The sequence below is a fragment of the Schistocerca cancellata genome, chromosome 8, assembly GCF_023864275.1.
Source record: "Schistocerca cancellata isolate TAMUIC-IGC-003103 chromosome 8, iqSchCanc2.1, whole genome shotgun sequence".
Lineage (NCBI taxonomy): Eukaryota > Metazoa > Arthropoda > Insecta > Orthoptera > Acrididae > Schistocerca > Schistocerca cancellata.
The window spans coordinates 414,471,378-414,494,814 of NC_064633.1; the positions used below are offsets into that span (position 1 = coordinate 414,471,378).

General features: G+C 37.3%; 1 protein-coding gene across 4 annotated transcripts in view; it reads right to left on the minus strand.

The window, feature by feature from the left end:
- The window catches only part of LOC126095150 (la-related protein 1B), a 143,099-nt gene that overhangs the window by 81,550 nt on the left and 38,112 nt on the right, over window positions 1–23,437 (minus strand). For 2 of the 4 annotated variants that reach the window (XM_049909871.1, XM_049909875.1), the window contains 4 exons: window positions 15,225–15,298; window positions 11,304–11,354; window positions 6,789–7,035; window positions 6,111–6,221 (listed from right to left, as the gene is read on the minus strand). In XM_049909871.1, the coding sequence (XP_049765828.1) occupies window positions 6,111–6,221; window positions 6,789–7,035; window positions 11,304–11,354; window positions 15,225–15,298 (483 nt within the window). The remainder of the gene's footprint in view (window positions 1–6,110; window positions 6,222–6,788; window positions 7,036–11,303; window positions 11,355–15,224; window positions 15,299–23,437) is intronic. The other 2 variants (XM_049909873.1, XM_049909874.1) reach the window with 2 other exon arrangements.

A 23,437-nucleotide genomic window follows, 5' to 3' on the forward strand; every position in this document is an offset into this window, starting at 1 on the left:
TCGCGACTTCAATAACAAGGTCAATGAATATTTTCCGAACTGTAAGTTTGCGGTGCGGCCGCAAAACAGACACTAAACTTATTACAGTGAACAGAGACATCAATGAAAGAAAGGACATATCATAACTTTGCGAAAATAAAGGAAGAAAAATTCTCACATGAGGGAAGATTTGAGCCAAGGACCTCTCGCTCCGCAGTTGCCCACGCTAACCACGGGATCACAGCGCTCCTAAGCTCACTTATCCTTGATGTTGCCTATCTTGCACATGGACTACTCAGTTTGTATATTTTGCTTATTTTTTCATAGTTCCACATAACTTCTTCCTGTTTTCTCGAATGATCTGTGTTCAGTTTTTCAAGGCCTATCCACTGTGCCAACTCATAACTAAATCTGAGGGGGGTGTGATGGGGAGGTTCCCTTGTTAGTATGAAATATGGTAAGATGTGCAATGCTACTTTTGTTGTCAGGTGAAATTTAATGCATTAACTTCCACAACAGAAGCAATTTAATATCAGGTGCCTTCATGAAAAATGTGCGAAAGTGAATTTAAAACTCATAAAAGACGAGTTTCCATGGTCATGTCCACATTGTTTGCGTATTGAGACGGCTGAACTCATAAGTACCGTGAACTCAAAAGAAGAAATTATTAAATTGCTTCAAAGTGACATTGAAGCGCTGAAGACGGAAATTTTAGCATTGAAACAAGAAAATTCTGAACTGGTTATTGAAAGAAAATCCTGCGTGTGTAGAAATCAACCCATTACTGAACAAAGTGGCAAACATCCGCATTTGTGTAATACGGTGAATAATACCACAGAGAACTCTGTCAGTGAAACAAGTGATACGTATAAATGGAAAACAGTTTCCTATAATAAGAAGGACAAACGTAAAAGTGCAACGAACAAAGAAGATGACAAAAATGATTTTCTGTTAATAGGTGATTCTATATTAAAAAATGTTATTGTGCCGGACTGCAAGGTCGATGTTCGACCTGGAATCCGATCGCATCAACTCAACAAACGTTTTAAGAATGTATTGTCCACGAAAAGAAACACAGGCGAAACTGGTAACAAAACTTTAAGTACCGGCGATTACAGAGGTGTCTTAATCCACGTGGGCACAAACTCCATCCGTAGAAACAGTGAGGAAGAAATCGTGAATGAAACACGGAATCTGATTAGATCGGCAAAAACGGTATACCCAACATCCAGGCTGGTAATTAGTGGAATTATTCATCGAAGATCGGTAAGTGATACATCAACAAGATAAATACCGGCATTAGGGAACAGTGCAACAGACTCGGTGCAGTATTCATTGACCCAAATAAATTCTTAAACTACAAGTGTCTGGGAAAAGACGGCCTGCACTTGAATAGATTAGGCTCTGTAAACCTTAGTAAAATGTTCATAGACTTGTGTAAAGTCCTAAGATGCAAGGGAAACTAATTCATTGTGATAGGGGTGACAAAGAAAAAATTCAAACTGAAAATAAAAAGTTTAGGTACCAAACAAAGGATGCACGTAAAATAACTAAAAGCAAAAATGATCTATTGATGCACTGGAATATAAATGGCTTAGGGTCAGAACTACCAAATCGTAAATTCTCAAAATCGACGAACTAAAAATTCTGCTTTCAGAATCCGTAAATATTAAAATAATCTGCCTAAATGAACACTGGTTAACAGAAGATAGTATAAAAGTACTAAATAGTATTAATAATTTTAAGGTAGATGCTAGCTTTTGTAGAATAAGCAAATCTCGTGGAGGCTCCTGCATTCTTGTCAATTCTTCCATAAGTTATACAGTAAGAGATAGTTTTAATTATTTAAATGAAGAGAGCGTGTTTGAAAGTTGCTCTGTAGAACTGAGTGATCTGAATACACTGGTTATAGCAATCTACAGAATTCCTGGATGTGTGGTAACAAAAGTGTTTTTAACCAAATTCGAATGCCTCCTGGAAAAACTCCAGAAAGAAAGTAAAAAAAAAGTTGTTATAGCAGCAGACTTCAACTTAAATGTCTTAGTTGAAAGCAATGATTCCACAAAATTTCGTGACTTAATTCAGAAATCTGGTTTCAAGCTAAATTTTTCTGAAGGCACTAGGGAAAACAGCAGATCAGTGACCTGCATTGATAATATTATTACTAACTACAAATTTGACAGTGGAAATAAGCACAAATACTGCTTAGACTTGGGTATTTCAGATCACTCAGCTCTGTTTATTGAGCTCCCAAAAGCAAATAACCTAAAGCCTCCAGAAGTGTGTATAAAAAGGGATCTCAGTAAAAGTAAAATGGATTTATTCCGCAGTAAATTAAGTATAATAAGCTGGCCTGTAGACTACAATAGTTCAAGCTCGATGAACTATGACAAATTCTTAAATTGTTTCTTAGAGGTATTTAATGAATCATTTCCTCGTAGATATAAGCAAAAGAAAGTTAATGGTAAACTCAAATGGATTACAACAGGAATAAAGATCTCTAGTGCCAGAAAGAGAGAGCTCCACAATGAGTTAAAATCAAACAGAAATCCAGATTTTGTTATTTATGTCAAACAGTATAAAGCTGTATTTAGGAAAGTTGTAGCGGCAGCTAAAAAAATGGCAAATAATAAATTCATACGAGAACACAGAAATAAGACAAAAGCAGTGTGGTCAGTTGTTCAGTCTGAACTAGGAGCCAAAGTAAAAATTCATGAGATTTTGAAAATTAGACATGAAAATGAAATTATAGTAAACCCTGTTCAGATGTCAAGTTGTTTCAATGAATTCTTCCTAAACGTAGTAAGATCGGATGTGGATATGACATTCTATCAGGGCATCACAAATTTGGAAAACAGCCAGAACACATCTTTTAAACAATTTGAAAAAATAACCCAAAGGGATGTGGAAAAGGAAATATTGTCTCTAAAAAACAGAACCTCACATGGGTGGGATGAAATAACAACATCTGTAATCAAGTATGTGTACGATATTATTTCCCAACCACTGTCAACTATTATAAATCAATCTTATGAACAGGGATGCTTTCCAGAGGTATTGAAATATGGTGAGATCAAACCTCTATTCAAGAAAGGATCGACAGAAGATATGGGGAATTACCGCCCTATCTCTCTCTTGCCGGTCTTCTCTAAAGTGTTTGAAAAGATTGCAGCAAAACAAATTAATAACTTTCTTACTGTAAATGATATAATTTTTAAAAACCAGTTCGGATTCCAACAGGGTAAAAGCACTGCGAATGCTATAAATGAGTTTATCCAAAAAATATGCTCCACGTTAGATAAAGGTAGAAAGGTCACAGGTATATTCTGTGATCTGACTAAAGCTTTTGATTCAGTGAACCATGCATTACTCCTCCACAAATTACAGATGTATGGAATCAGAGACACTGCTTTAAAATGGTTTAGCTCTTACCTGTCAGGTAGGAAACAAAGAGTAATTTTAACTTCAAATGGAACCAATTATTCATCAGACTGGAAAACAGTTCCCCAAGGAGTCCCACAAGGTTCGATATTGGGTCCCTATCTGTTTCTTTTTTACGTAAATGACCTACCACTTGCTATTGATGTTCATTCAGTCTTATTTGCTGATGATACATCAGTTCTAATTGAAAATGAGGCATCTGAAAATATTCCAGAAAAAGCCAAAAATACTTGAAAAACTTGAATCTTGGTTCTGTCAAAATGGACTAAAACTAAATGTAACTAAAACCAAAATGATGCAATTTGAAGCTAAATCAGTAGAAAGGAGTGAAATAAAGATAACTTGCAATGATCAGGATATAACAGAAGCAAACCACGTGAAGTTCTTAGGCCTAAATCTTGACAAAAATTTAAATTGGAAGGTACACATAGATTACTTAGCAAATAAACTGAACAACTTAGCATTTGCAATGTGTATTTTGTCAGGTGCCACAAACATGGATACCAGAAAGATAGTTTATCACTGCTACTTTGAGTCAGTTATTCGTTATGGCATAATCTTCTGGGGAAATTCAGCAAATGTCACTAGGCTCCTAGTATTACAAAAGAAAGTAATTAGAAACATGTGTGTTGCAAAAAAAACGGGAATCCTGTCGACCACTGTTAAAAAATTTAAAAGTACTATCTATCCCCTCACTTTACATATATGAGATGGTGGTGTTCCTATATAGAAATCAACATACACTAGACAATTTCCGTTTTGACCAGAACTACAGCACTCGCCACAGAGATAACTTCAAACTTCCAACACATCGTTTAAAACTTTATGCCCAAACACCAGAGTATATGGGGTTAAAAATTTTCAATAAAATAAAAGGCAGTAATATATTTAAAATGGAGATTGGTTCACTGAAAAGATTGCTCTTTACTCTACTGGTGGAAAAGTGTTGTTATTCTGTCGATGAATTCATTGAGGACAGCTTCACAATCTGAACACAAGGATTGTAATACATTTATTATTTTATGTACATGTGTAGCTGAAACTTAGAAATGTAAAATATAATGTAAACTTTTGTATTTCTCTTAAAAAAGTGAAAAAAGTTTCTTTTGTAAACCTTGACATGTCTCCTGTACATCAAATCAAATGATTTGAAAATTGTATGTAATGAGATGAATAAACCACATAACACATACCACATAAAAACTTGATACTATCATGGCTGCATAAAAAATACAAATTGTGTAGATTCCATTTCCACTCAACACTTGTAGTGAGTGAAATGTGTGGATGAAAGAGAGTTGTAGGCAAGCTGACAACTCATACAAATTTTACATAGATCCTGTGTAACAACAGTATTCAGAGAAAAAAAATTAAATTGTGTACAACTGGTCGTGACAATACAAAATTTTCGAGACTAACATCACTAAAATGTATGCCCACCTGGAGTGATTATGAAGTTCTATTAATAATGAAAAATAGGTGAAAGTAATTTTCTGAATCTGTGAAAACTGCACACTCACTCACCAAGTAGTCAAATGTATATTCAAAGCCATTTTTAAATAATAAACCGTACCTCTGGGTCCACACGACTTGACTTACAGTCAACTACACCCACCTCAATAAAACACGTCTTGCTCAGGGACATAGATATCAGTACAACTTTTTTTATGTTGGGAAAAGAAAGCAATTTTTTTAAGCTCATCACAGTAAGATTAATGTATTTAATTTTAGCTTAAAAGAGAAGAGGCAGCCCAAAATATTTATATGAATTCTGTAGGACTTAATCAGAATATGCACTAACTTAACTGACATTAAAAGTACAACCAAAAATGTCAAAGTTATGAAAACTGAATAAAGCCATACTCATAGCTAGCCCCAAAACATTTTCGCTGGTAATATTCTTTTATCAAACATATCAAATCGAGAAAAAGTTCTAACTAAAAACCACAGTCCCAAATACCACCAAAGCCTTTAATTTAAATATCAGTATTTGTATTCCCTCTATTAAATCTTTAACTTTGCATTTCATCGTCAACCTACTCACTAAACCCTTTCCTCAACACCTCCAAACAACATTTTTCCATTAGCTTCTAACAGGAAGGCCAGAATAATGAAACCTTGACATTATGAATCATCCACTCATCTCCTTTTAGCTTCATGAAATTTCCACTTTTTGGAACTCTAAGACAATGTGCACAAGCACTGGAAGGAAGACTCCCACTAATTCGCGTTCCCCACTCAACAAAGCACACATATTACTACTCACAAAAGTGATAATTAGGAAAGCATCATAGTATTTATTTTTTATCAGAAGAATAAGGGCAGGAATGAAGGATATACAGTGGGAAGGTAAAGGGAGAGTGAGTGAGAAACACTAAGATAAAAGATTACACAGTACTATGCATTGTTAATATTTTGTTTAGCACATAATCATGCTTCATATTCAACATCAAAATCACACAAATGTGTCATTATTACACATTGAAAGCATCTGTTTGCCCTCCAATTGGTGGATGTTTGATGAAATGGTAAGCGAGGGGGATCAAACAGTTTACTTTATTAATATTTCATTACCCGCGACACTGAAAAATATTGTGTAATACTGGCCAAGGACAAATTAAAATTTACAATACACAAAGAAAGTTAAAGTGTGATAGTTAAAAAATGTATTTTAACAGTTTCATAGTTACCATAATCGGCACTCCGCTCTCTGTAGTAAGCACCTCGAAATTTTGGAGAATGGTCTCGTTTGCCAGGAGCCTTCATGTCGATATCAAGTGGCACCCACTTCTGTTTAGGGTCTGGTTAAAGACAAAAAATGTGGAAAATGTTTCAAAACCCAACCCAAGTTAATTACTTTTATTTGACTTATATAAAAAGAGAGATCAGATCCTTCATAGACAGTTGGGGATTTGTTTCAATAATTTGTCTCATCGACTTCTAACAATCGGCACTTAATATACATACTTTTCCTCAATCCTAAATTGCATCCACTAGCAGTAGTATTAAAATACACTTTTGCTATAACTGAAAAGTGGTATGTCTCATTAAACACAAAACTGGAAATTCTCTTCTCACTAAATGTCATAAAGTACTGAACACAAAGACAGGCATGTTAAGAAAACATCATTAGCCTAGGAGCAGAGTGAGTCTAGGGAAAACTAGTCAAACAAGCAAGTGGCACATTGGAGAAATTTCAGTACTGCTTTATGAGACAATTGTCACTTATAATTTATTTATTTATTTTTACACACACACAGAATTAGTAATACAAGCATAATACAGGAAGAAATGTGTTATTCTCACTTAAGGGCATTACTAAGCATGAAACTGACAATGTTAAAGAGACAAATTGCATGAAAACTTACTTTTTTTTGCAGCTGCTGGTACACTGTTTGATCTCCGGTTTTCTTCTGCTCCAGACATTGAACCATTCAGACTTGAATTCCTCTGCTCAATCTTTTTACCTTCCTGCTTCTTTCGCTCTACTTTTTTGTCATCAGTTGCCAAGCAATTACCATTTTCTACACTGGGTGTATTCTGCTGTTGTGGACTGTTTACTTTTGCGCTGCCAATGTTCTTTATCATTTGGGCTGGACTTGTATGAACTTTCTTCTGTGTCAGAACATATTCAAAATGAAATACAAATAAACGCACATAGCACAGAAATTAAAAACAAATATGTCTTCAATGCAAAATGCTCAGAGACAAAGATTTCAGCACTTTTCCTATGCTGGGAAAAGAAGACAGTAACTGTAGCTCATCACAAACAAATATTACTGTATCACATGATGGACCACACAGTAGGACATTATGTTACAGAAAGTTGTAATCATGAGTTACCATTTTGAAATATGTTTTGACCCACTCTCACTGTTCTATGCTGTAGAAATTTTCAAAACTAGAACATACATTAATCAATTCATAAATCATTATTTACAAAACATGACACCAGAAAATTTAGTATTGATGAAGTCAAAAGTTACCACTGGCATTCATTCAAACATTTCAAACTGACTAAACTAGGAAGATGAAATATTATGTACAATTTTATGTTAAGATTAGCACATCAAATTTTATTGTTTGATTTTATTGTATAGGAATTGACACGGGATAGAAAACTTCAGTCTCTCATATTACATAACTACAATCAGCAGGTGCATGAAACATGTTACCATATACATTAACCATCAACCAAACGTCGACTTATTCTTTAGGCTGTATTCACAAATACTGCTGAATAAGAGCAACGATGACAGCACAACTGGAAAGCAATGCCATAATGATTGATTCATATGGCTTTACGGAAGATTAATCACTTACGAGTAAAAATAATGAACTGCTGAATACACACAAATGAACAGTAGAACACAATTATCTTAGAGAGCAATCCAAAAAATCATTATTGCCTTTCAAAGTAAATTTCCTAAAATGCCAAAAACATTAAGACTACAATATAAATGTACTGTCATTTCAAACAAATCACAATGAGACACAAAACATTGATTTGCAAACAAACAATGGAAATTGTAGCAGCATGACAAGAATATAGGAAGACAAATATGGCATTGTGAGAATGCTATATAGTGAATTGAAAATTTAAATGGCAATCAACCATGTTAAGTTTTAATGACAACCAGCATAGACAATAACCAAATGTACGACTGATAGACAATATGAGGACATGTGAAAATCGGCCAAAGAAAATTATGGCATGGACAGATATTGAACGAAATAAAAAATTAAAATGAATCTTCCTTGTAAATAATAAGTCCTGATCACAGTACTGGGAAACTTCATAATTTTAATTAGTAAACAGTATCATTGGAACCCAAACACATCAAGTAAACACCAGTAGCAACTGCTGAATGTTATGCTTTATTTTGTTGTATTGGGTACTGTTACATTAAGGCAGACTAATTAACAAATTTGTATCTGGTCCATTCTGGACTTTACTTATGAATTTCTTCTCAAAAAGTAACTCCCTTATCCACCGTGTATCCCACTTTTGTACACATTTCATACTGAACACACAAGGTGGCTACAATGCATGTGCACATAGGCCGTTCCTTTGCCGCACTGATCTTTCTGTAGAAGTCTGTGTGTAGGGTGTTGCTTGCTTGCTTTCTCCTCACCACAACATACTTGTTCAGATACAATGTAGTTTCTTATATACCTCCCCTTTCTGCAGCACAAAGTGGCTAGCTATTTATTTTTATAATAATAATAAATAATTTTCCTGGCCCTTTTACAGTCTTATGTAAATGTTGAATATACATAAATACATAGTATAAAAACAAACAATACAAAAGCAAGCACTCAATATCTAGACCGAAACAGTCCTCAGATTCTGGTGTCAACAAATGCAGTTTACCGAGTACAACTGGAAATTTACTTAAACACTTCAATCAAATGCAGTGTGTCTGCACAGTGAGACGTCATATGTCCTTGAATCCCCCATCATATAAACAGGCACCACCATAACTTCCATCCCTTTACAGAAATGATATACAGTTGCCCAGAGTTTCCTGAGGAGACCAAACCCATTTACACAGTTTGTAGGATCAAGTATCGAGGCGAGAATCTGGTGGAGTAACCTTCTGCAAAACCTCTCTCCATTCTTGACACACATCATATATAAGAGGTGCATCTTGCATTGGTCAGGGTAGTTTTCTGGATTAAATGTGCTGGTAGGTACTTTCTGTAGCTGATTATACAGAAATGAGTTCTGATAAGTTGCACACTTTTGGAATACACTTACAGCTGCTTTTTGCCCAATTGATAGTGGTGCAGTATTACATAACATGACAGCCACAGAAGGGGTGCTGATTTAGTAGTGCCGCTAATTATTCTCATTGCCCGATTTAGCCCATTTTAGCCCATCATCAGCTTTGCAGGCATTTGCACAGTTCTCCCAGATTGGAGCACAGTTCTCTATTGTAGAGTAAATCAATGCCAATGTAACAGTAGAAAGAGCATGTGCATTTGCACCCCATTCTGGCCCAGTTACTTTTCTAATATCAAAGCAGATAACATTTTCGAAGTTGTACCTATTGTTACTACCTCAAAATTTGACAATAGGTACAACCTTGAAGATGTGTGACCTGAATATCGAAGGAAATCACTATATACAATGAAGGTGGTAGTGTATTTTGATCAGGTGGAGCATGTAATGTACTTATACTGTAGGCAATAACAAGTATGGCTGCCTATGAACTGTTCATGAAACACAAGCAAGCAAGCAAGTAGATGTGGAACCATGTTGCACATCTGTTGGTAAGTTAGTCAAGATAATGTATCCACCATAAAATGTTCTATGTAAAAATATTTTTCTCACCCTGTTTCCCAAGCACTAGCAGCCAAACAGAGAGTAAAGAATACTGCTGCAGTAAAAAAAAAATCCACTTGAAAAGAAAACTGTAATTGGGACGATGGGAAAAAAAAGCACACACACACACACACACACACACACACACACACACACACACACACACACACACACACACACACACACACACACACACACACACAGAGAGAGAGAGAGAGAGAGAGAGAGAGAGAGAGAGAGAGAGAGAGAGAGAGAGAGAGAGAGAGAGATATGTGGGAGCAACTTGTTTCCTTCTAAAACAATCTTTACACTATTTTGATTTTTCAGGGAAACTAATTTACATGTCATTTGTCATGAATGTGTAGTCTTGATGTGAAATATTGTAAATTATAACAAAAAGGTAGTACTTTAAGCATATATCTAACAACATTATCGCGTAACTTAGAAGACAGTTAGAAAAGCAATACCTTAGAATCAGATGCAATTTTATTGAAGAAAATGGGAATATCTGATTCAATCTGCTTTTTATGGTTGTGCTTGAAAAGAAATCACTTAATCTTCACAGTTAAGTCCATGGTAAAGTTGAGGATAAAAGGAGTAAAAGATGTTACATTGGCAGCAATGAAATTGTACCGATAGGCAGTTGCTGGTATCAGGGACCTTGTAATATCTAATATACCTTCCCCGTTATTGGCAGGAATCAATTGGTTAGTAAAAATCTTTTGGGCAGTGGACTGTGTCTGTCATATTGTAAATGTGGGCTCCTGTTATGAATAACCTCACTCATGTATGTAATGCTATGAACTCAAATCAGTGATAGATTACGTTGCATAATTTAACTCCTGTACATCACTAAATGTTCGCAAGATTTCACAATTCCGCAACATCCTAAAATACAAGGCAAGGAACATTTTCAATAACTCTCCTTTAATGGTTGTTTAGCCTGTGTTATGGAAGTTTTTCAATAAATTATGTGATTGGTGAAGTATCATACTTTCTTAAAAACAAGGTTACAGCTATGGTCAAAGGCAAGTGAACACAGAAAGACGAAACAGAATTCAATCTGAAACTATACAGAAGTCAACTGCAGACCCACTAGGCAAGCAGTAAGGTATCTTGCTCAGAGACATTGATTTCAGCATAACTCTTCCTATGTTGGGAAAAGAAGACAATTGTTTAATCTCATCACAGCATGTAGATACCACTGCCACCTCTATCTTGAGACTTACAAACCATGAATAAAAACTGTAAAGCCCATTTTAATTATTATGTGGGAAATGGTAATTATAGATTGATTAAGCTGACTTCTAATGTACATACTGTTTGGTGTTGTAGTGGTTTTCGATCCAATGACATAACAATGAAATTGTGTCAATAATTTTATGAGATTTTGGCATATGTATTTTAAAACACAATTTCTTTATACCATGAAGAGTTGAGACAATTATTTTAATGATACACAGTGTATGCTCAAAAAGTGACTTTAGCAAGTTTGATTCATACCATCAATAATAAGTAAAATGCCAGTATAGTGTGTTACTAAAATAAAATTTACCTCTGAACGTCCCAATGTTGGCCAGTCATCCACATCAGTGAAACTGCCTTCCTGAAAATTAAGATTGACTTAGTATTGCGCATTTTTCCCCTTTTTAAGAGAAGTATAGGTCAAAAACATGCAAGGAATTTCATAAGGGCAAGAATTACTTTAAAAATAGACAAAATATATTTTATGAAAATTATTCAAAAGTATCACCAATGTGCTTGTTTCCAATTCAAGACACGCGTTACCGTAGGGAGGTGGGGGAGATGCTACCAGCTAAGGGGAAATTTTAATGCAAAAAATGGGTCAGAAACTAAAGGGTAACTTTTCAAATATAATACTGGAAACAAAAGACAATGTACTTTCAAAAAATTTGCTGAGATATACTATTACTTTGCCATTAACACATTTTTCCAGAATAAAATTAACTTGAGAAAGACGAGCGAGACTACATGTGAAATTGACAATATTTTACCAAACAAGGAAACTTTACAGAATGGTAAGATCCTAAACAAACTCAGAATGAAAGGTGATAACAGAACCTTATGATGCAGAGTAAATGTAGAGATTTGAGGTTATGAGCAATGCATAAATCAATTAGAACAAATCCACTGTATTAGAAAACTAAGATACTAAGGACAAAGATACTTATACAACCAACAAACGTTGTTACAGGTACGAAAAGTGCAAAAGAAAAGAAAACTTTTAATGGAATAAGGCAGCTATTAACGAGGAGGTAACAGTTATAAACCAACAATAGGAACGCAAGAGCACGAGAGGGTGTGACAGGACACACAGCTATGATGAAAGAAACGTTTGCTAATAATGAGGGTATGAAGACAAAAATTTACATTGGGTACACACCACATAAGCATCAGAGATGATGGTGTGGAATAGAAACTAACAGGTGGAATAATGCACAACCATTTCAGGACTTCTGGAACACTGCTGTAATGGAATCTGACTGCATGCAGGAGGGGGAGGGGGGCAGGGGGGGGGGGGGAGGAGGAGGAGAATGAGACAGTTGCTCTTAGACACATGAGCAACTTGTTATAAGGTACAAAATAGTCTTAAAAATAGCACCAATTGTGTGGAAAAAGAATTGATTTTAATTAAATAAAGGAGTAAGCTGACTTTAGAAGTGATTGTAACACAAGGAAACATTTGCTAGTTGTGAATGAAATAAGAGAATGAAGCACAGAGTACAAATAATTTTATCTGGTATGCACAGAATTTGAGAAGCTTTCTAATGGAGTACTTTCCTTAACTAACTGAGGTTTTCAAAACTTAAGTTTCCAATGAATCAGGCTGCGTAAGTTTACAATCACTGCATGCTCCTAGTTTTTGACAAAGAGAAAAGTACTTTTAACAGGGGAAATGTTCAAGATTGAACAATGCCCAATGAGACACACATTGTGCCAGATAAAAAAACAAACACGTAGATTAAACATCAGACTTGAGCTGATGACAAAATTGTGGCTATATTGAAAATAAAACAGATTTCGGCAGTACACATACATAGGCAAACGGATGACAGATGAACGAAGCAAAATCTTTGCAAATACGAAGTAATAAGAAAGGACAGAGATGATTACCTACTGGAAGGTGAGTAGATGACATTAGAAAATATGCAGGAGCAGCACGAATGAGTATAGCTAAAGATGACAACAAATGGGAAAATCCACAAGAGTGTTTTATCCATACAGTTAATATCAAAGTAGCAGCAGCAGCTGTAGTCATTGACGTCTAGCTGTTTACAGAACTGATACCATAGCAACAGCCAATGAGAGAACTCGCTTGGTGACACCACCTGTACCATTCATTCACTGTTTTCAAATCTATCTCCTACTGCAGGCAGCGGCTACTGTATCCAGCTGCGGATAACGCTCATGGCTGGTATCATAAATAGTTGTGATCTGTTTCACTGTGTGCTTATTTTCTCTCTGCAGCATGTCTATCTTGCACTACAGAATATCTGAATCTTGCACCTGAAGTGTGCAGAAAAATGTGGTTGCATAAGAGATCTTCGGAAGATGGGCTACAGGAATTGGAAAATACTAGCAAGGAACTGGCATAAATGAAAGAAGAAGAAATGATCTGGTGATCTTTTTGAACGACAGAAAAGAGGCAGTTAATACTCTTGAAAAACACCATGAAACAGTGGCTGAAAGTGGACTGAAAAATTCTTATAAAAGAAACAATTACACGGAAAGGTTTTTCTTGATACTCAGATGGATAACCTATGTATATACAGTTTGGCAAAAATATCTCAAGTACCCAAACCTCTGGATTAAATTGTAAAGAAAGAAGCATTAAATTACAAACAGCTTACAGACAAAATTATTTAGTTGGAAAGAAAAAAAAATCTAATCACCAAAAAGCGGCAGAACACACAGATAAAAGACTGTTACGATAGCATGATTTCAGAGCCAGTGGCTCCTTCTTCAGGCAGAAGGGTTGAAGGCGAAGGAAGAAGGGTGAAAATAAAAAGGGCTGGGGGAGATCTAGGAAAAGGGGTAGATATTGGGAGTCACCCAGAACTGTGGGTCAGTGGAGGTGGAGACTTACCATACAAGTGGGAAGGAAAGACTCAGCTGCTGATTGGTGAGTAGATTCTTTATCTAAAAAGCGTATAGAATTACACAAAAGAGGTGCAATGAAAAAAACCAATATCTCATAACGCAAAATTAAAACAAATCACTATTGTTAAATATGAAGCGATATATTCATCACAGTCTGTAGCCATTGGAGGCAAATCAGTAAAGACACAGAAAAAGAAGACAGAAAAATACTAACGAAAATTTTTGGTAAGGCCTGTGTTGAGGAAATCTGGATAGACAGAAGTCTAATGAGTTGTATCAAACTTTTGGAGAAAATCTCACACGCATTCAGGAAGAGAAGACTGAAATTTTATGGCCATATTCTGACATTCACAGAATGAACAATAATAAAATTGACCAAAAGGATTCTCTAGCCTGCTCTTTCCCGGTATGTTGAAAACAAATGGATACTTAAAAATAAAAAAATATCTTCACGAAATAGGCACTGCAAACAAAATTCTACAGAACAGAGCTGCTGTCAGTACCTTAATTGACAAGCATCAGTTCAAAACCACACCAAGTGTTAAATCTAAGAAAGACATGGACACAAGAATCTTAGAAAAAAACACAGTGGAAAGACGAGATTTTGGGAGGAGGAGGAGGAGGAGGAGGAGGAGGAGGAGGAGGAGGAGAAGAAGAAGAATGGTAGGTAATCAGCAAAATAAGTTCAATTGCACTCCAAAGCTGAACAAAATTATGTAAAATGTATAATAATAATAATAATAATAATAATAATAATAGTAATGTCACATATCTATAGATCTACTTAATATCTATAGATCTACTTAATATCATCATATGAATTCCAATAAGAGAAAAATGATGAAAATCAAACTGTACATTCTTAAGACAGAGTATCTTGCTCAGAGACAAAGACTTCAGCATAACTTTTCCTATGTTGGGAAAAGAAGACAATTGTTTATGCTCATCACAGCATGTAGATACCACTGCCACATATAAATTTACAGCTGATCTTAAAACATAGCTGGCTGATCATTAAGAACAACCTACCCAGTTTGGTGTCTCTTTCTAAAGGCAAGGAAGAACCCCCCCCCCCCCTACCAAATTAACTATACACAAATTCCTCTATCCAAACCCAACCACTAACTGTTAAACCATTACAGTTATTCTCCACAAAAGCGAGGCAAAACTTTGTAAGAGAATAGTCTTTCCATACCATTATTTCTAGGTTGATGTCATAGCATCAATTACTTCTCAGCGAGTTTCCTGATATTCCCTGCAGAACAGCATTCTTGGTGCTACCATACACAGTGGTACTAAAAATTTTACAGTAATCATAACTATAAAACAGTAATTTTAAAACTGTGGAACTCACACGCTGATTTGTGCATCTTCGGTCCTGTGTCGTCTTCATGACAAATGGTGGCTGAGCTTGTGTACTGGCATTTTCTGTGGAAGAAAAAATACCAATGAGTGAAGTGTTAAAACTTTTTTTATATATAGATGCCACACAACAAAACTGAGCAACAAAATTTCTCTGTACTGTTAACACACATGTCTAAGCTAAGTGAGGATGCCCTTACAAGATGGCACTTGAGTACAAAAAATAAAAACAGTAGGAATAAACAATAATAATATTGCAAATAAAACAAAAAAAGAATCCCAGTTAATTGTATCATTAGTTAAGAACAAAATTTTGGGAACTTTGTAGTTATCTACAGCACATGCGCACATGAGACATGGCATGTTTGTGTAAAGGACAAATGAGGAAGTAAGTCACCTTCACATAAGTAGCCTCAGTACAAACAAAAGATCATGCATGGCAAGATGTACTGGAACTGCTGACATTAAAACTCTACCTTTAGTACAGTTCTTCAATTGCTTTCCACATTTCACCAAATAATTACAGTAAAAAGAAGTTTTTATGCTAATTGCCTGAACATATCTTTCCCAGGCAGATATAACTGCTTCACTGGTTTCCATAGGATTTTACTGTGTTTGCTGATATTACAGAAACAGAAGTTCGAGCATTCAAAATACCTGCTTGTCACCAGAAATCTCAAAGTTACTCCTATCTCCCATCTACATTGATTACCTCACTCATTAATGTATTCCGTTTCTCTATTTTATCTTGCATCAACATAATACCTTGCTGTACGATGCAAGATTCCTCAGAATATAGAATCAGTCATTCTTTTTTGCAGGTTTTATTTGGCAAATCTAGATTTCGGCTAGTGCCTAGCCATTATTAATGCATTGCTTCATAATATAATCTTGAAAGAACTATGGCAGACACCCGAACTGCCATGCATTGATGCAATGAAATAATGCATTGATAATGTTAAGGCACTAGCCAAAATCTAGATTTGCCAAATAAAACCTGCGAAAAAGGATGATTGATTGATATGCCCTATCATTTGTAAATTACATCACAGTCACTGAGAGCACCCGTGTTCCTAACGGAAGGTAACCTCATTTATGAAATCCTTCGGGCCTGTGGGTCTTATGTGTCAGCAAATTAACGTGACAAATTGCTCCTTTCTTTCAAACCATTCACAGACCCATTCTTCCTTTTTTCTGTCGCCTGCAAGCCATTACTAATGTAATTGCAGCTATCACTTTCTTTTGGGTGTTCAACATCTTAACCTTTTAAAACTGCATTAACTGACATTTTTTGTCAATACTACTGATGGTGTGAGGTCGCTTCAATATACTGAAGGTCTGACAAACTACTGTTGTCAATAAATATTGAACGTGTGCAGGCCTCTTAATTCTGACATTAAAATTTTTCTTTCTGGAAATGGAGATACTCTGTAGTTGTACTAGTTTAAAATCTTTGATCCAACAAAATGTCACAGCACTAAATAGAATATTTATCTTTGAACCTGATGCTGGCATAACAGCCGAAAACCGGTTCGTGAATAATAAATACTGTGAAGTATTACACCAGTGTTGTGTGTGTTTCATTCGCAAAGTATAAAATATTCTAACAAGAACCGACGGAACAGTCAATGCAATTCATCTTCGTATATTGAGGAAGTGCAACTCCAGTCAATATTTAGTGTTTGTCCTCTGGGAGATATAAAGCTAGAGAAGCAGGCATTTTCTGAACTGCGAAGTCAGTGATTTTAAAGATACATTTCAGTGATTGATTTACTTCTGTTAAACTCCTTGCTATGTATTGAATTCAACAGATTTATTTTCTTTATCACTGTCTCTTAAGGATGTAACAGGATTAGTAGCTTTCATTTATTTCGATGGGATTACTGATTCACTCGTTCGTTCGTACCCAGTGTTTCGTAAATCCCATTACCTTGGGGAGCCTTTAGACTGGGAATGAGTGTAGTGTCTGTGCGGTAGTAGCCGCCGTTGGCTATTTGCATAAAAATTCTAACAAAATATGACTAGCGCTGACACACATCTGGGCAATTTTGCGACTGCATTTTCCGATGCAGCGCAATTACCGGAGGCACACAATTATTTTCAACGCATTAAAGCGTGTCGACCAGAAGTCGTGTCTTATTTTGTGGCTGGAACTGAGTATGCATCATTAATTAAGACACTGGAAAGCAACTAATTCACAAAACACCCAATATTTCTGTGTAGCTTCCCATAGGGTGCCAGCAGCAGAATACACCCACGTGTCGGGACAGCTGTGCGGCGGACGTGCAAGTGCTACGTGGCTCAGGCGCTGCCGTGTCCTTGAGGGGGCGAGTAGCGCGCAGCTGCCAGCCGCGAGCAGCCGGCGTGACCTTGGATTGAGGCCGGGCTCACTGCGCAGCGAACTGGCTGACTGGCTATTGCTCTCGAGCTATGCTGGGGTAGTATCGGCGGCGCTATCGCGCGCTCCGTCTCTCAGGATGTAACAGTATTTTCATTACTCCAATGAAACACCTAAAGCAGGCTTTTTTTTCCCACTCCGCGTCTCGAAGTTGATGGGGCACTTTTTCTCTAACATCTTCCGTACAGTAAATGCCCTACATTGATCGTTCTGGTGTGTGAATTTAGCGCCATGTACTCTGCTGCGCATTAGGAGTACAAAAAGCTCAAGAAAGTAAAAGCGGTGAAAGGGGGCCGTGAGCAAAGCACGTTTGTTTTACATCATAGAAGTGACTATACATAATACTGTGATTAGACTAAAATCTCAGTTGTCAGATTTACTGATGACGTATCTAGATATTTCCAAATACCAAATTGTTCCAAGTGAGTCGCTAGTGATGGGTACATTTTTCCTGCATGGTAAAAGGGACTCACCAATATTGTACAAAATACTGTTACTTCAAAGGCGTAAGAAAGGCCAAATTTTATAAGGATACAATACTAAAATGTAAAGAATTTCGCATTTAAAAAAGAAAAAATTAGATTAAATACAACATATCAAAACGAGTACACATTCATTCAATATTTTACGTCCGTCCGATACGGAACATTTCTGGTTGCAATAATCGTCTGAACTGATATGGTACGCTTAGTGGCGTCTTGTCTGAAGTTTTCGACATTCCCGATAATTTTGTCGTTTTAACCAGGTGCACTGAGGAATCATTCTTCCTGCGTTCTCCTTTACTTTGAAGGGGTTGAGTTTTGTGATTTGCGTTGTGACGCATACGTTGGGGTATATTTTCAACAAATGTGCAGGTTCTCTTTACGAATCACTTTCTCTGTGGCTAAACATTATTAGCAAATCTAACTTAAATTTTCTTTTGGGTTTTTCCGCTCCTCCCTTTTTCCTCTTTTTTGCGAATGCTGGAAAGAGCGGTCGAGATGTGTACTCTCTGACGTGACAACGTGTTTTTAAATGGTGCTCCTCGTAATTTAATGAGGCAAAATCCAGTAGTACTTGAGATGGCCAGTAATTAGACATTAATTTCAAAATTGCGATAAAATACTGGGCACATTACTATATAATACATTCATTTTTATATAAACACACTCTTTTTCAAAATACATTAATGTAAATTTTAAGACAATACAGGGCACACCACAGAACAAGACTCCTCTTATTCTGGATGCTAAAGAATGTGCTGTGTGTAACAACAGTCCTCCACCGCTGTCGAACATTGTGCAGTCAATTTTCTTGTGTATTTTAACACAACTTTCCAAATACCCATTGAGCACATACGTATGATTTTAATAATAGTGACCTAGCCGTTATTGTTGATTCAATACGCGTCACGTCCTAATACTACTTACTGTTACATTTATATTTTAATAGAATTTTTTGCCTTTATGTACTTGCACAATGAATATAGATACCGAGACAACGCTACACAAACTGAGACACTTCTTGGTTCTATAGAAGTGCAGTATCGGAAAATATCTGTGTTAACATTCTCTCCCCCTCCTCCCCCCCCCCGTCAATTTCTTCTTTTTAGACACTGCCTACCTCAGGCACATATCTAAGTCCGCATAAATTTTAAATAATTGCCATAATCAGGTATTCCGCTTACCTGAAAACTGTAAACACGGCTCCTGAACACATGACATACGGCTCCTGAACACATGACATAAAAACTTGTGACTTAAGGATATTATTTTATATTGCATGCCGCTAGACTATTCTCGAATAGCGGGTGGGTATTGCGTTTCTAAGTACGTTAGGGATGTCTTGGAGGCAGTTTTCTTCGAACCCGAGTTCAGAGTGGGAGGGAGCAACTGCTTTGTCAAAGTCTGAAGCAGTATTCATGCATCTATCATTTCTGAATAACAAAATGGTTCAAATGGCTCTGAGCACTATGGGACTCAACATCTTAGGTCATAAGTCCCCTAGAACTTAGAACTACTTAAACCTAACTAACCTAAGGACATCACACACACCCATGCCCGAGGCAGGATTCGAACCTGCGACCGTAGCAGTCCCGCGGTTCCGGACTGCAGCGCCAGAACCGCTAGACCTCTGAATAACAGCACTGTGTAAAAACATCAAGTTCTTAATACATAAAAAAATCAGAGTTATACGTGATTCATGTTTATTGAAAACTAAAAGCAATTACGACCAATTCTCGTAGTTTAATACACCAAAATGGCATTCAACACTGAAACCCAAGGTACATCACGAGATCAAACGGAAGGCCAAGAAAGGCAACAGACGTTTCAAATAATACTCATTTGAGGTTCGATATATCCTATTTTCAACTTTCCGTCTAACGAACCGTCATAGCGCGGCTCATGTGGAGAGTGGTGTAATATTTCTTTCACGTTCAAGTCTCCTGCATTCAGATTGTGTGGCGTGTAAAGATTTTAAAATGTCTTCCTAAAGAAATAGTCGTGTCTCGCAAATATTACATTTCACAGTATTTGCGTCCACTTCACTTAAATAATTCCTAATCACAACTATTAGGCATTCCGGCTCAGGAGCGCCTAATAATGAAGACTGGCCCACGCGAGGTATAACTGAGCAGCACGTCAGCTATTAAAGGCTGACTGGAGCTCTAGCCATTACCTGAAAGTTATCTCTGGGCTTTTTCCAGTTTCCACACCCCAATACTCTTCTGTCAAAGACGGAAATTCCATTAATCCTCCCAACAGTGGGCAGACCTGAAACGAATTGTAAACAACGACGTTCCACTGTGGAGGACCGAGGCAGGTCCTCTAATCCTCCCCACAGCGGGCAGACCTAAGGAGAAGTAAACACCGACGTTCCATTGTGGTAGGCTGAGGTAGGTCTGGAAACAGTAATACATTTCGACAACGTTGCCGCTCCTACTTTGAAGTTTCATTTCAAAACTAATGGTGCCAGAGGCGTAGTTTTCATTGAAAGTTCCGAACTTTTGGGACGGAGACGAAGCTTCTGTTACATCCCTTGCACACACGGCCGAGGGAGCTTACACAGCCAGAGGATTGGTATTTGAAAATATTGCTCTGTAAGAGAGAATTTAATATCACCGATGAAATACCTTTACGTGTTTTGCACTACATTGGCGGTATGTCAGTTTGTGCAAGTATTTACACGCAGCGTGCATCTAAGTGCTATGTATCTCAATACAGGAAGTTTCACAGTAGGCCCGAAAATCTACAAGAATTAATAACACGGGAGAAAAATGCTCACAGTTACCAACGAAATTGTTGAGCCTGTCGATCATTTCTGTATTTATGGCGGTTGGAAACAGACTAAATAGGAGGTTTAAGTAGCAGGTAAGAATGGTTTGTTCTCTTGGTAAACTAAAAATGTCTTTCAATGTTTCTAAAAACAATATGTTTACAAAGCCGTTTGTTACCAATTATTAATTATGACACAGACACATGGACGCTTAACGCGAAAAATCATTCAAAATTGGAAAAATGTACATGGGTTGAATGAAAAGTAATGGCAACAGGATTATAATTGATACCAGTCTTTATTTGCCAGACGTTCACCATATTACATGTCCTGAATATAATTGCCACACATCTCAATCATCTTCCCTCACAGAGGTGGTAAGAGTCGTACAACGTCTGCGCATCCATCTCTGTCGATGTCTCTCAAGGACCGCCCTATGGCACGAAAGATGTCTTCTCTTGTGTTGTAGCGCATGCCACGAAGAGGTTCCTTCATTTTCGCGAACAGACCGTATTCGCACGGACTCGTATCTGGTGAATGCGGTGGATGTTCCAATTACCCTACCCCCACGTACGCAGGCGGTCCTGCACGGCGTCCCTCGTGTAGCATCGCACACTGTCGTGAAGGACGATGGGATGCAGCGTGAGAAGCAAAGACTGTCGTGCCACTTCGATCTTGATCCACGCACGTTGTTCCTGTTTCCTGAACACACTGTTAAAAATTGCCTCCCGCGCTTTCAGAAAGAACACACAGAAACTGACTCAAGCACAGTATTCGCTGCTCACTGTACTACATACTACTGACAACCTATCAGCGACACACAGACAGGTGTGCCACGTGACTCAAATCCTTCATGTTACGGCAGTGGTGTCACTACTTTGTGTGTGATCGGAGTAACAAGGGGGAGAGCAAAATATGTGTCAGGTATCAGACTGGTGGGAAACCAAGAGTAACAAAACACAGACGATATTCTATGGAAGCAGGGTGGAAAAAAATTTTAAAAAATTGCGGGACGTACGTGAATGTATGCTGCTTAGAACCATGCTGTATGGAGAAATACGATGGCGGTCTTTATCCAGCAGACAATGGAAAAATGCATGTAAAACAAAAGCAAAATCGACATACAAGGGATGGATAAAAATATGGAAACACCAATGGGTGTCTCATATCACGCAGGAAACCCATTGGCCTTCAAAACAGCCTCGGAACTGATAAATACAGGTCCTTATGGTTTTCAAGGGAATCTTACACCATCCTCCAGCAAAATAGTGCCAAGTACCTATGATGAAGGTGATCTGCGATAGCCCACCCTTCTCTCCAAAGCAGGCTACAAAGGCGCAATATTCAGATATGGTGCCTGGGAGAAACGTAAGCCTGCACATCAATGCAGAAAGTTAATCAATAAACAACTTGATACCGAAATCAGTTGTTATTCTGTACAACTCTATCATTGAGAATTCAATGACGGAGACCTACTCCAATTACTGTGGCAATTTCATTTTGAATGTCACACTGACAGTACGTTTATACGCGGAAATTGTTCACAATACCTTCATATGCCAAAATCTTACCACAGCACGCTGAAACATACAACATATGGCTATTATGTGAGAGACTGTAATACATGACTTTTAAAACCAACGGACGTCTGATGTAGCGACTAGCCCCTTCTGCTGGGAAACTAAACTTCAAAGTAGTTTTTAGTGGAACTCGGGCTTCAGCCTGAAATATTACACTAGGGGGCAAGAGCTACACTGTGCCTTTCCATATCGCAACTGATGGTGGATGTAATTTGTGTATTAACTGACCAGATTACACACACGATGTAGGCATTAAGAATTGTTCCCCCCTCGTGTGATGACAAGTGCTCAGGACTTGAAATGTTATTACACTTGTTTCTTATAGAGAGCAACAGCATCAGAAACAAAGCCGTGAGGAAGTCTGTTACCAACAGGTGTAGCACAGCTGCACGCCAATGTATTTGGGTCGCTAAAGGAATGACGTCTTTTTGCGTGACTGTAGCAACCATAACTGGGACTCTAAACCCCTTGAAGGAACATTCGCAGTTACATATCACGGTAGCATTATTTTCATCTCTGGTCAAATACTAGGTCCGCCACCTCCAAATCTATGACCGCTGAATGGGGCTAAAAACAGCTTTCTCCTTTACGGAAATGGTGAAACTTCTTTTGTATCTGATTTTCTTCACGCAAACATTTCACTTTCCTCTTCTGCCGGTAATACTTTTTCAAGTTACCTTCGGCAAAATACTAGTTACCTGCGTCACTGCATGGGACGAGAAAGGGTTCCCTCCTTCCAGTTAACGCAAATTTCCGTCTATGTAATATAAGCTTCCAATGGGCAGTCTGAAATAAATTATACATCTTCCCGAAAGATAACGCCAGCTGGGGTAAAAAATGTGAGAAACGAGCGTGGGTGACACTGTTTTCCATATAATCGCTGTGAAAACATTTTGCAGAGAGAGTACGGTAACTCGAAAATTGCACTAGTAAAGATTTGTTTAAATAACACAAATACTTTCTGCAGTTGAC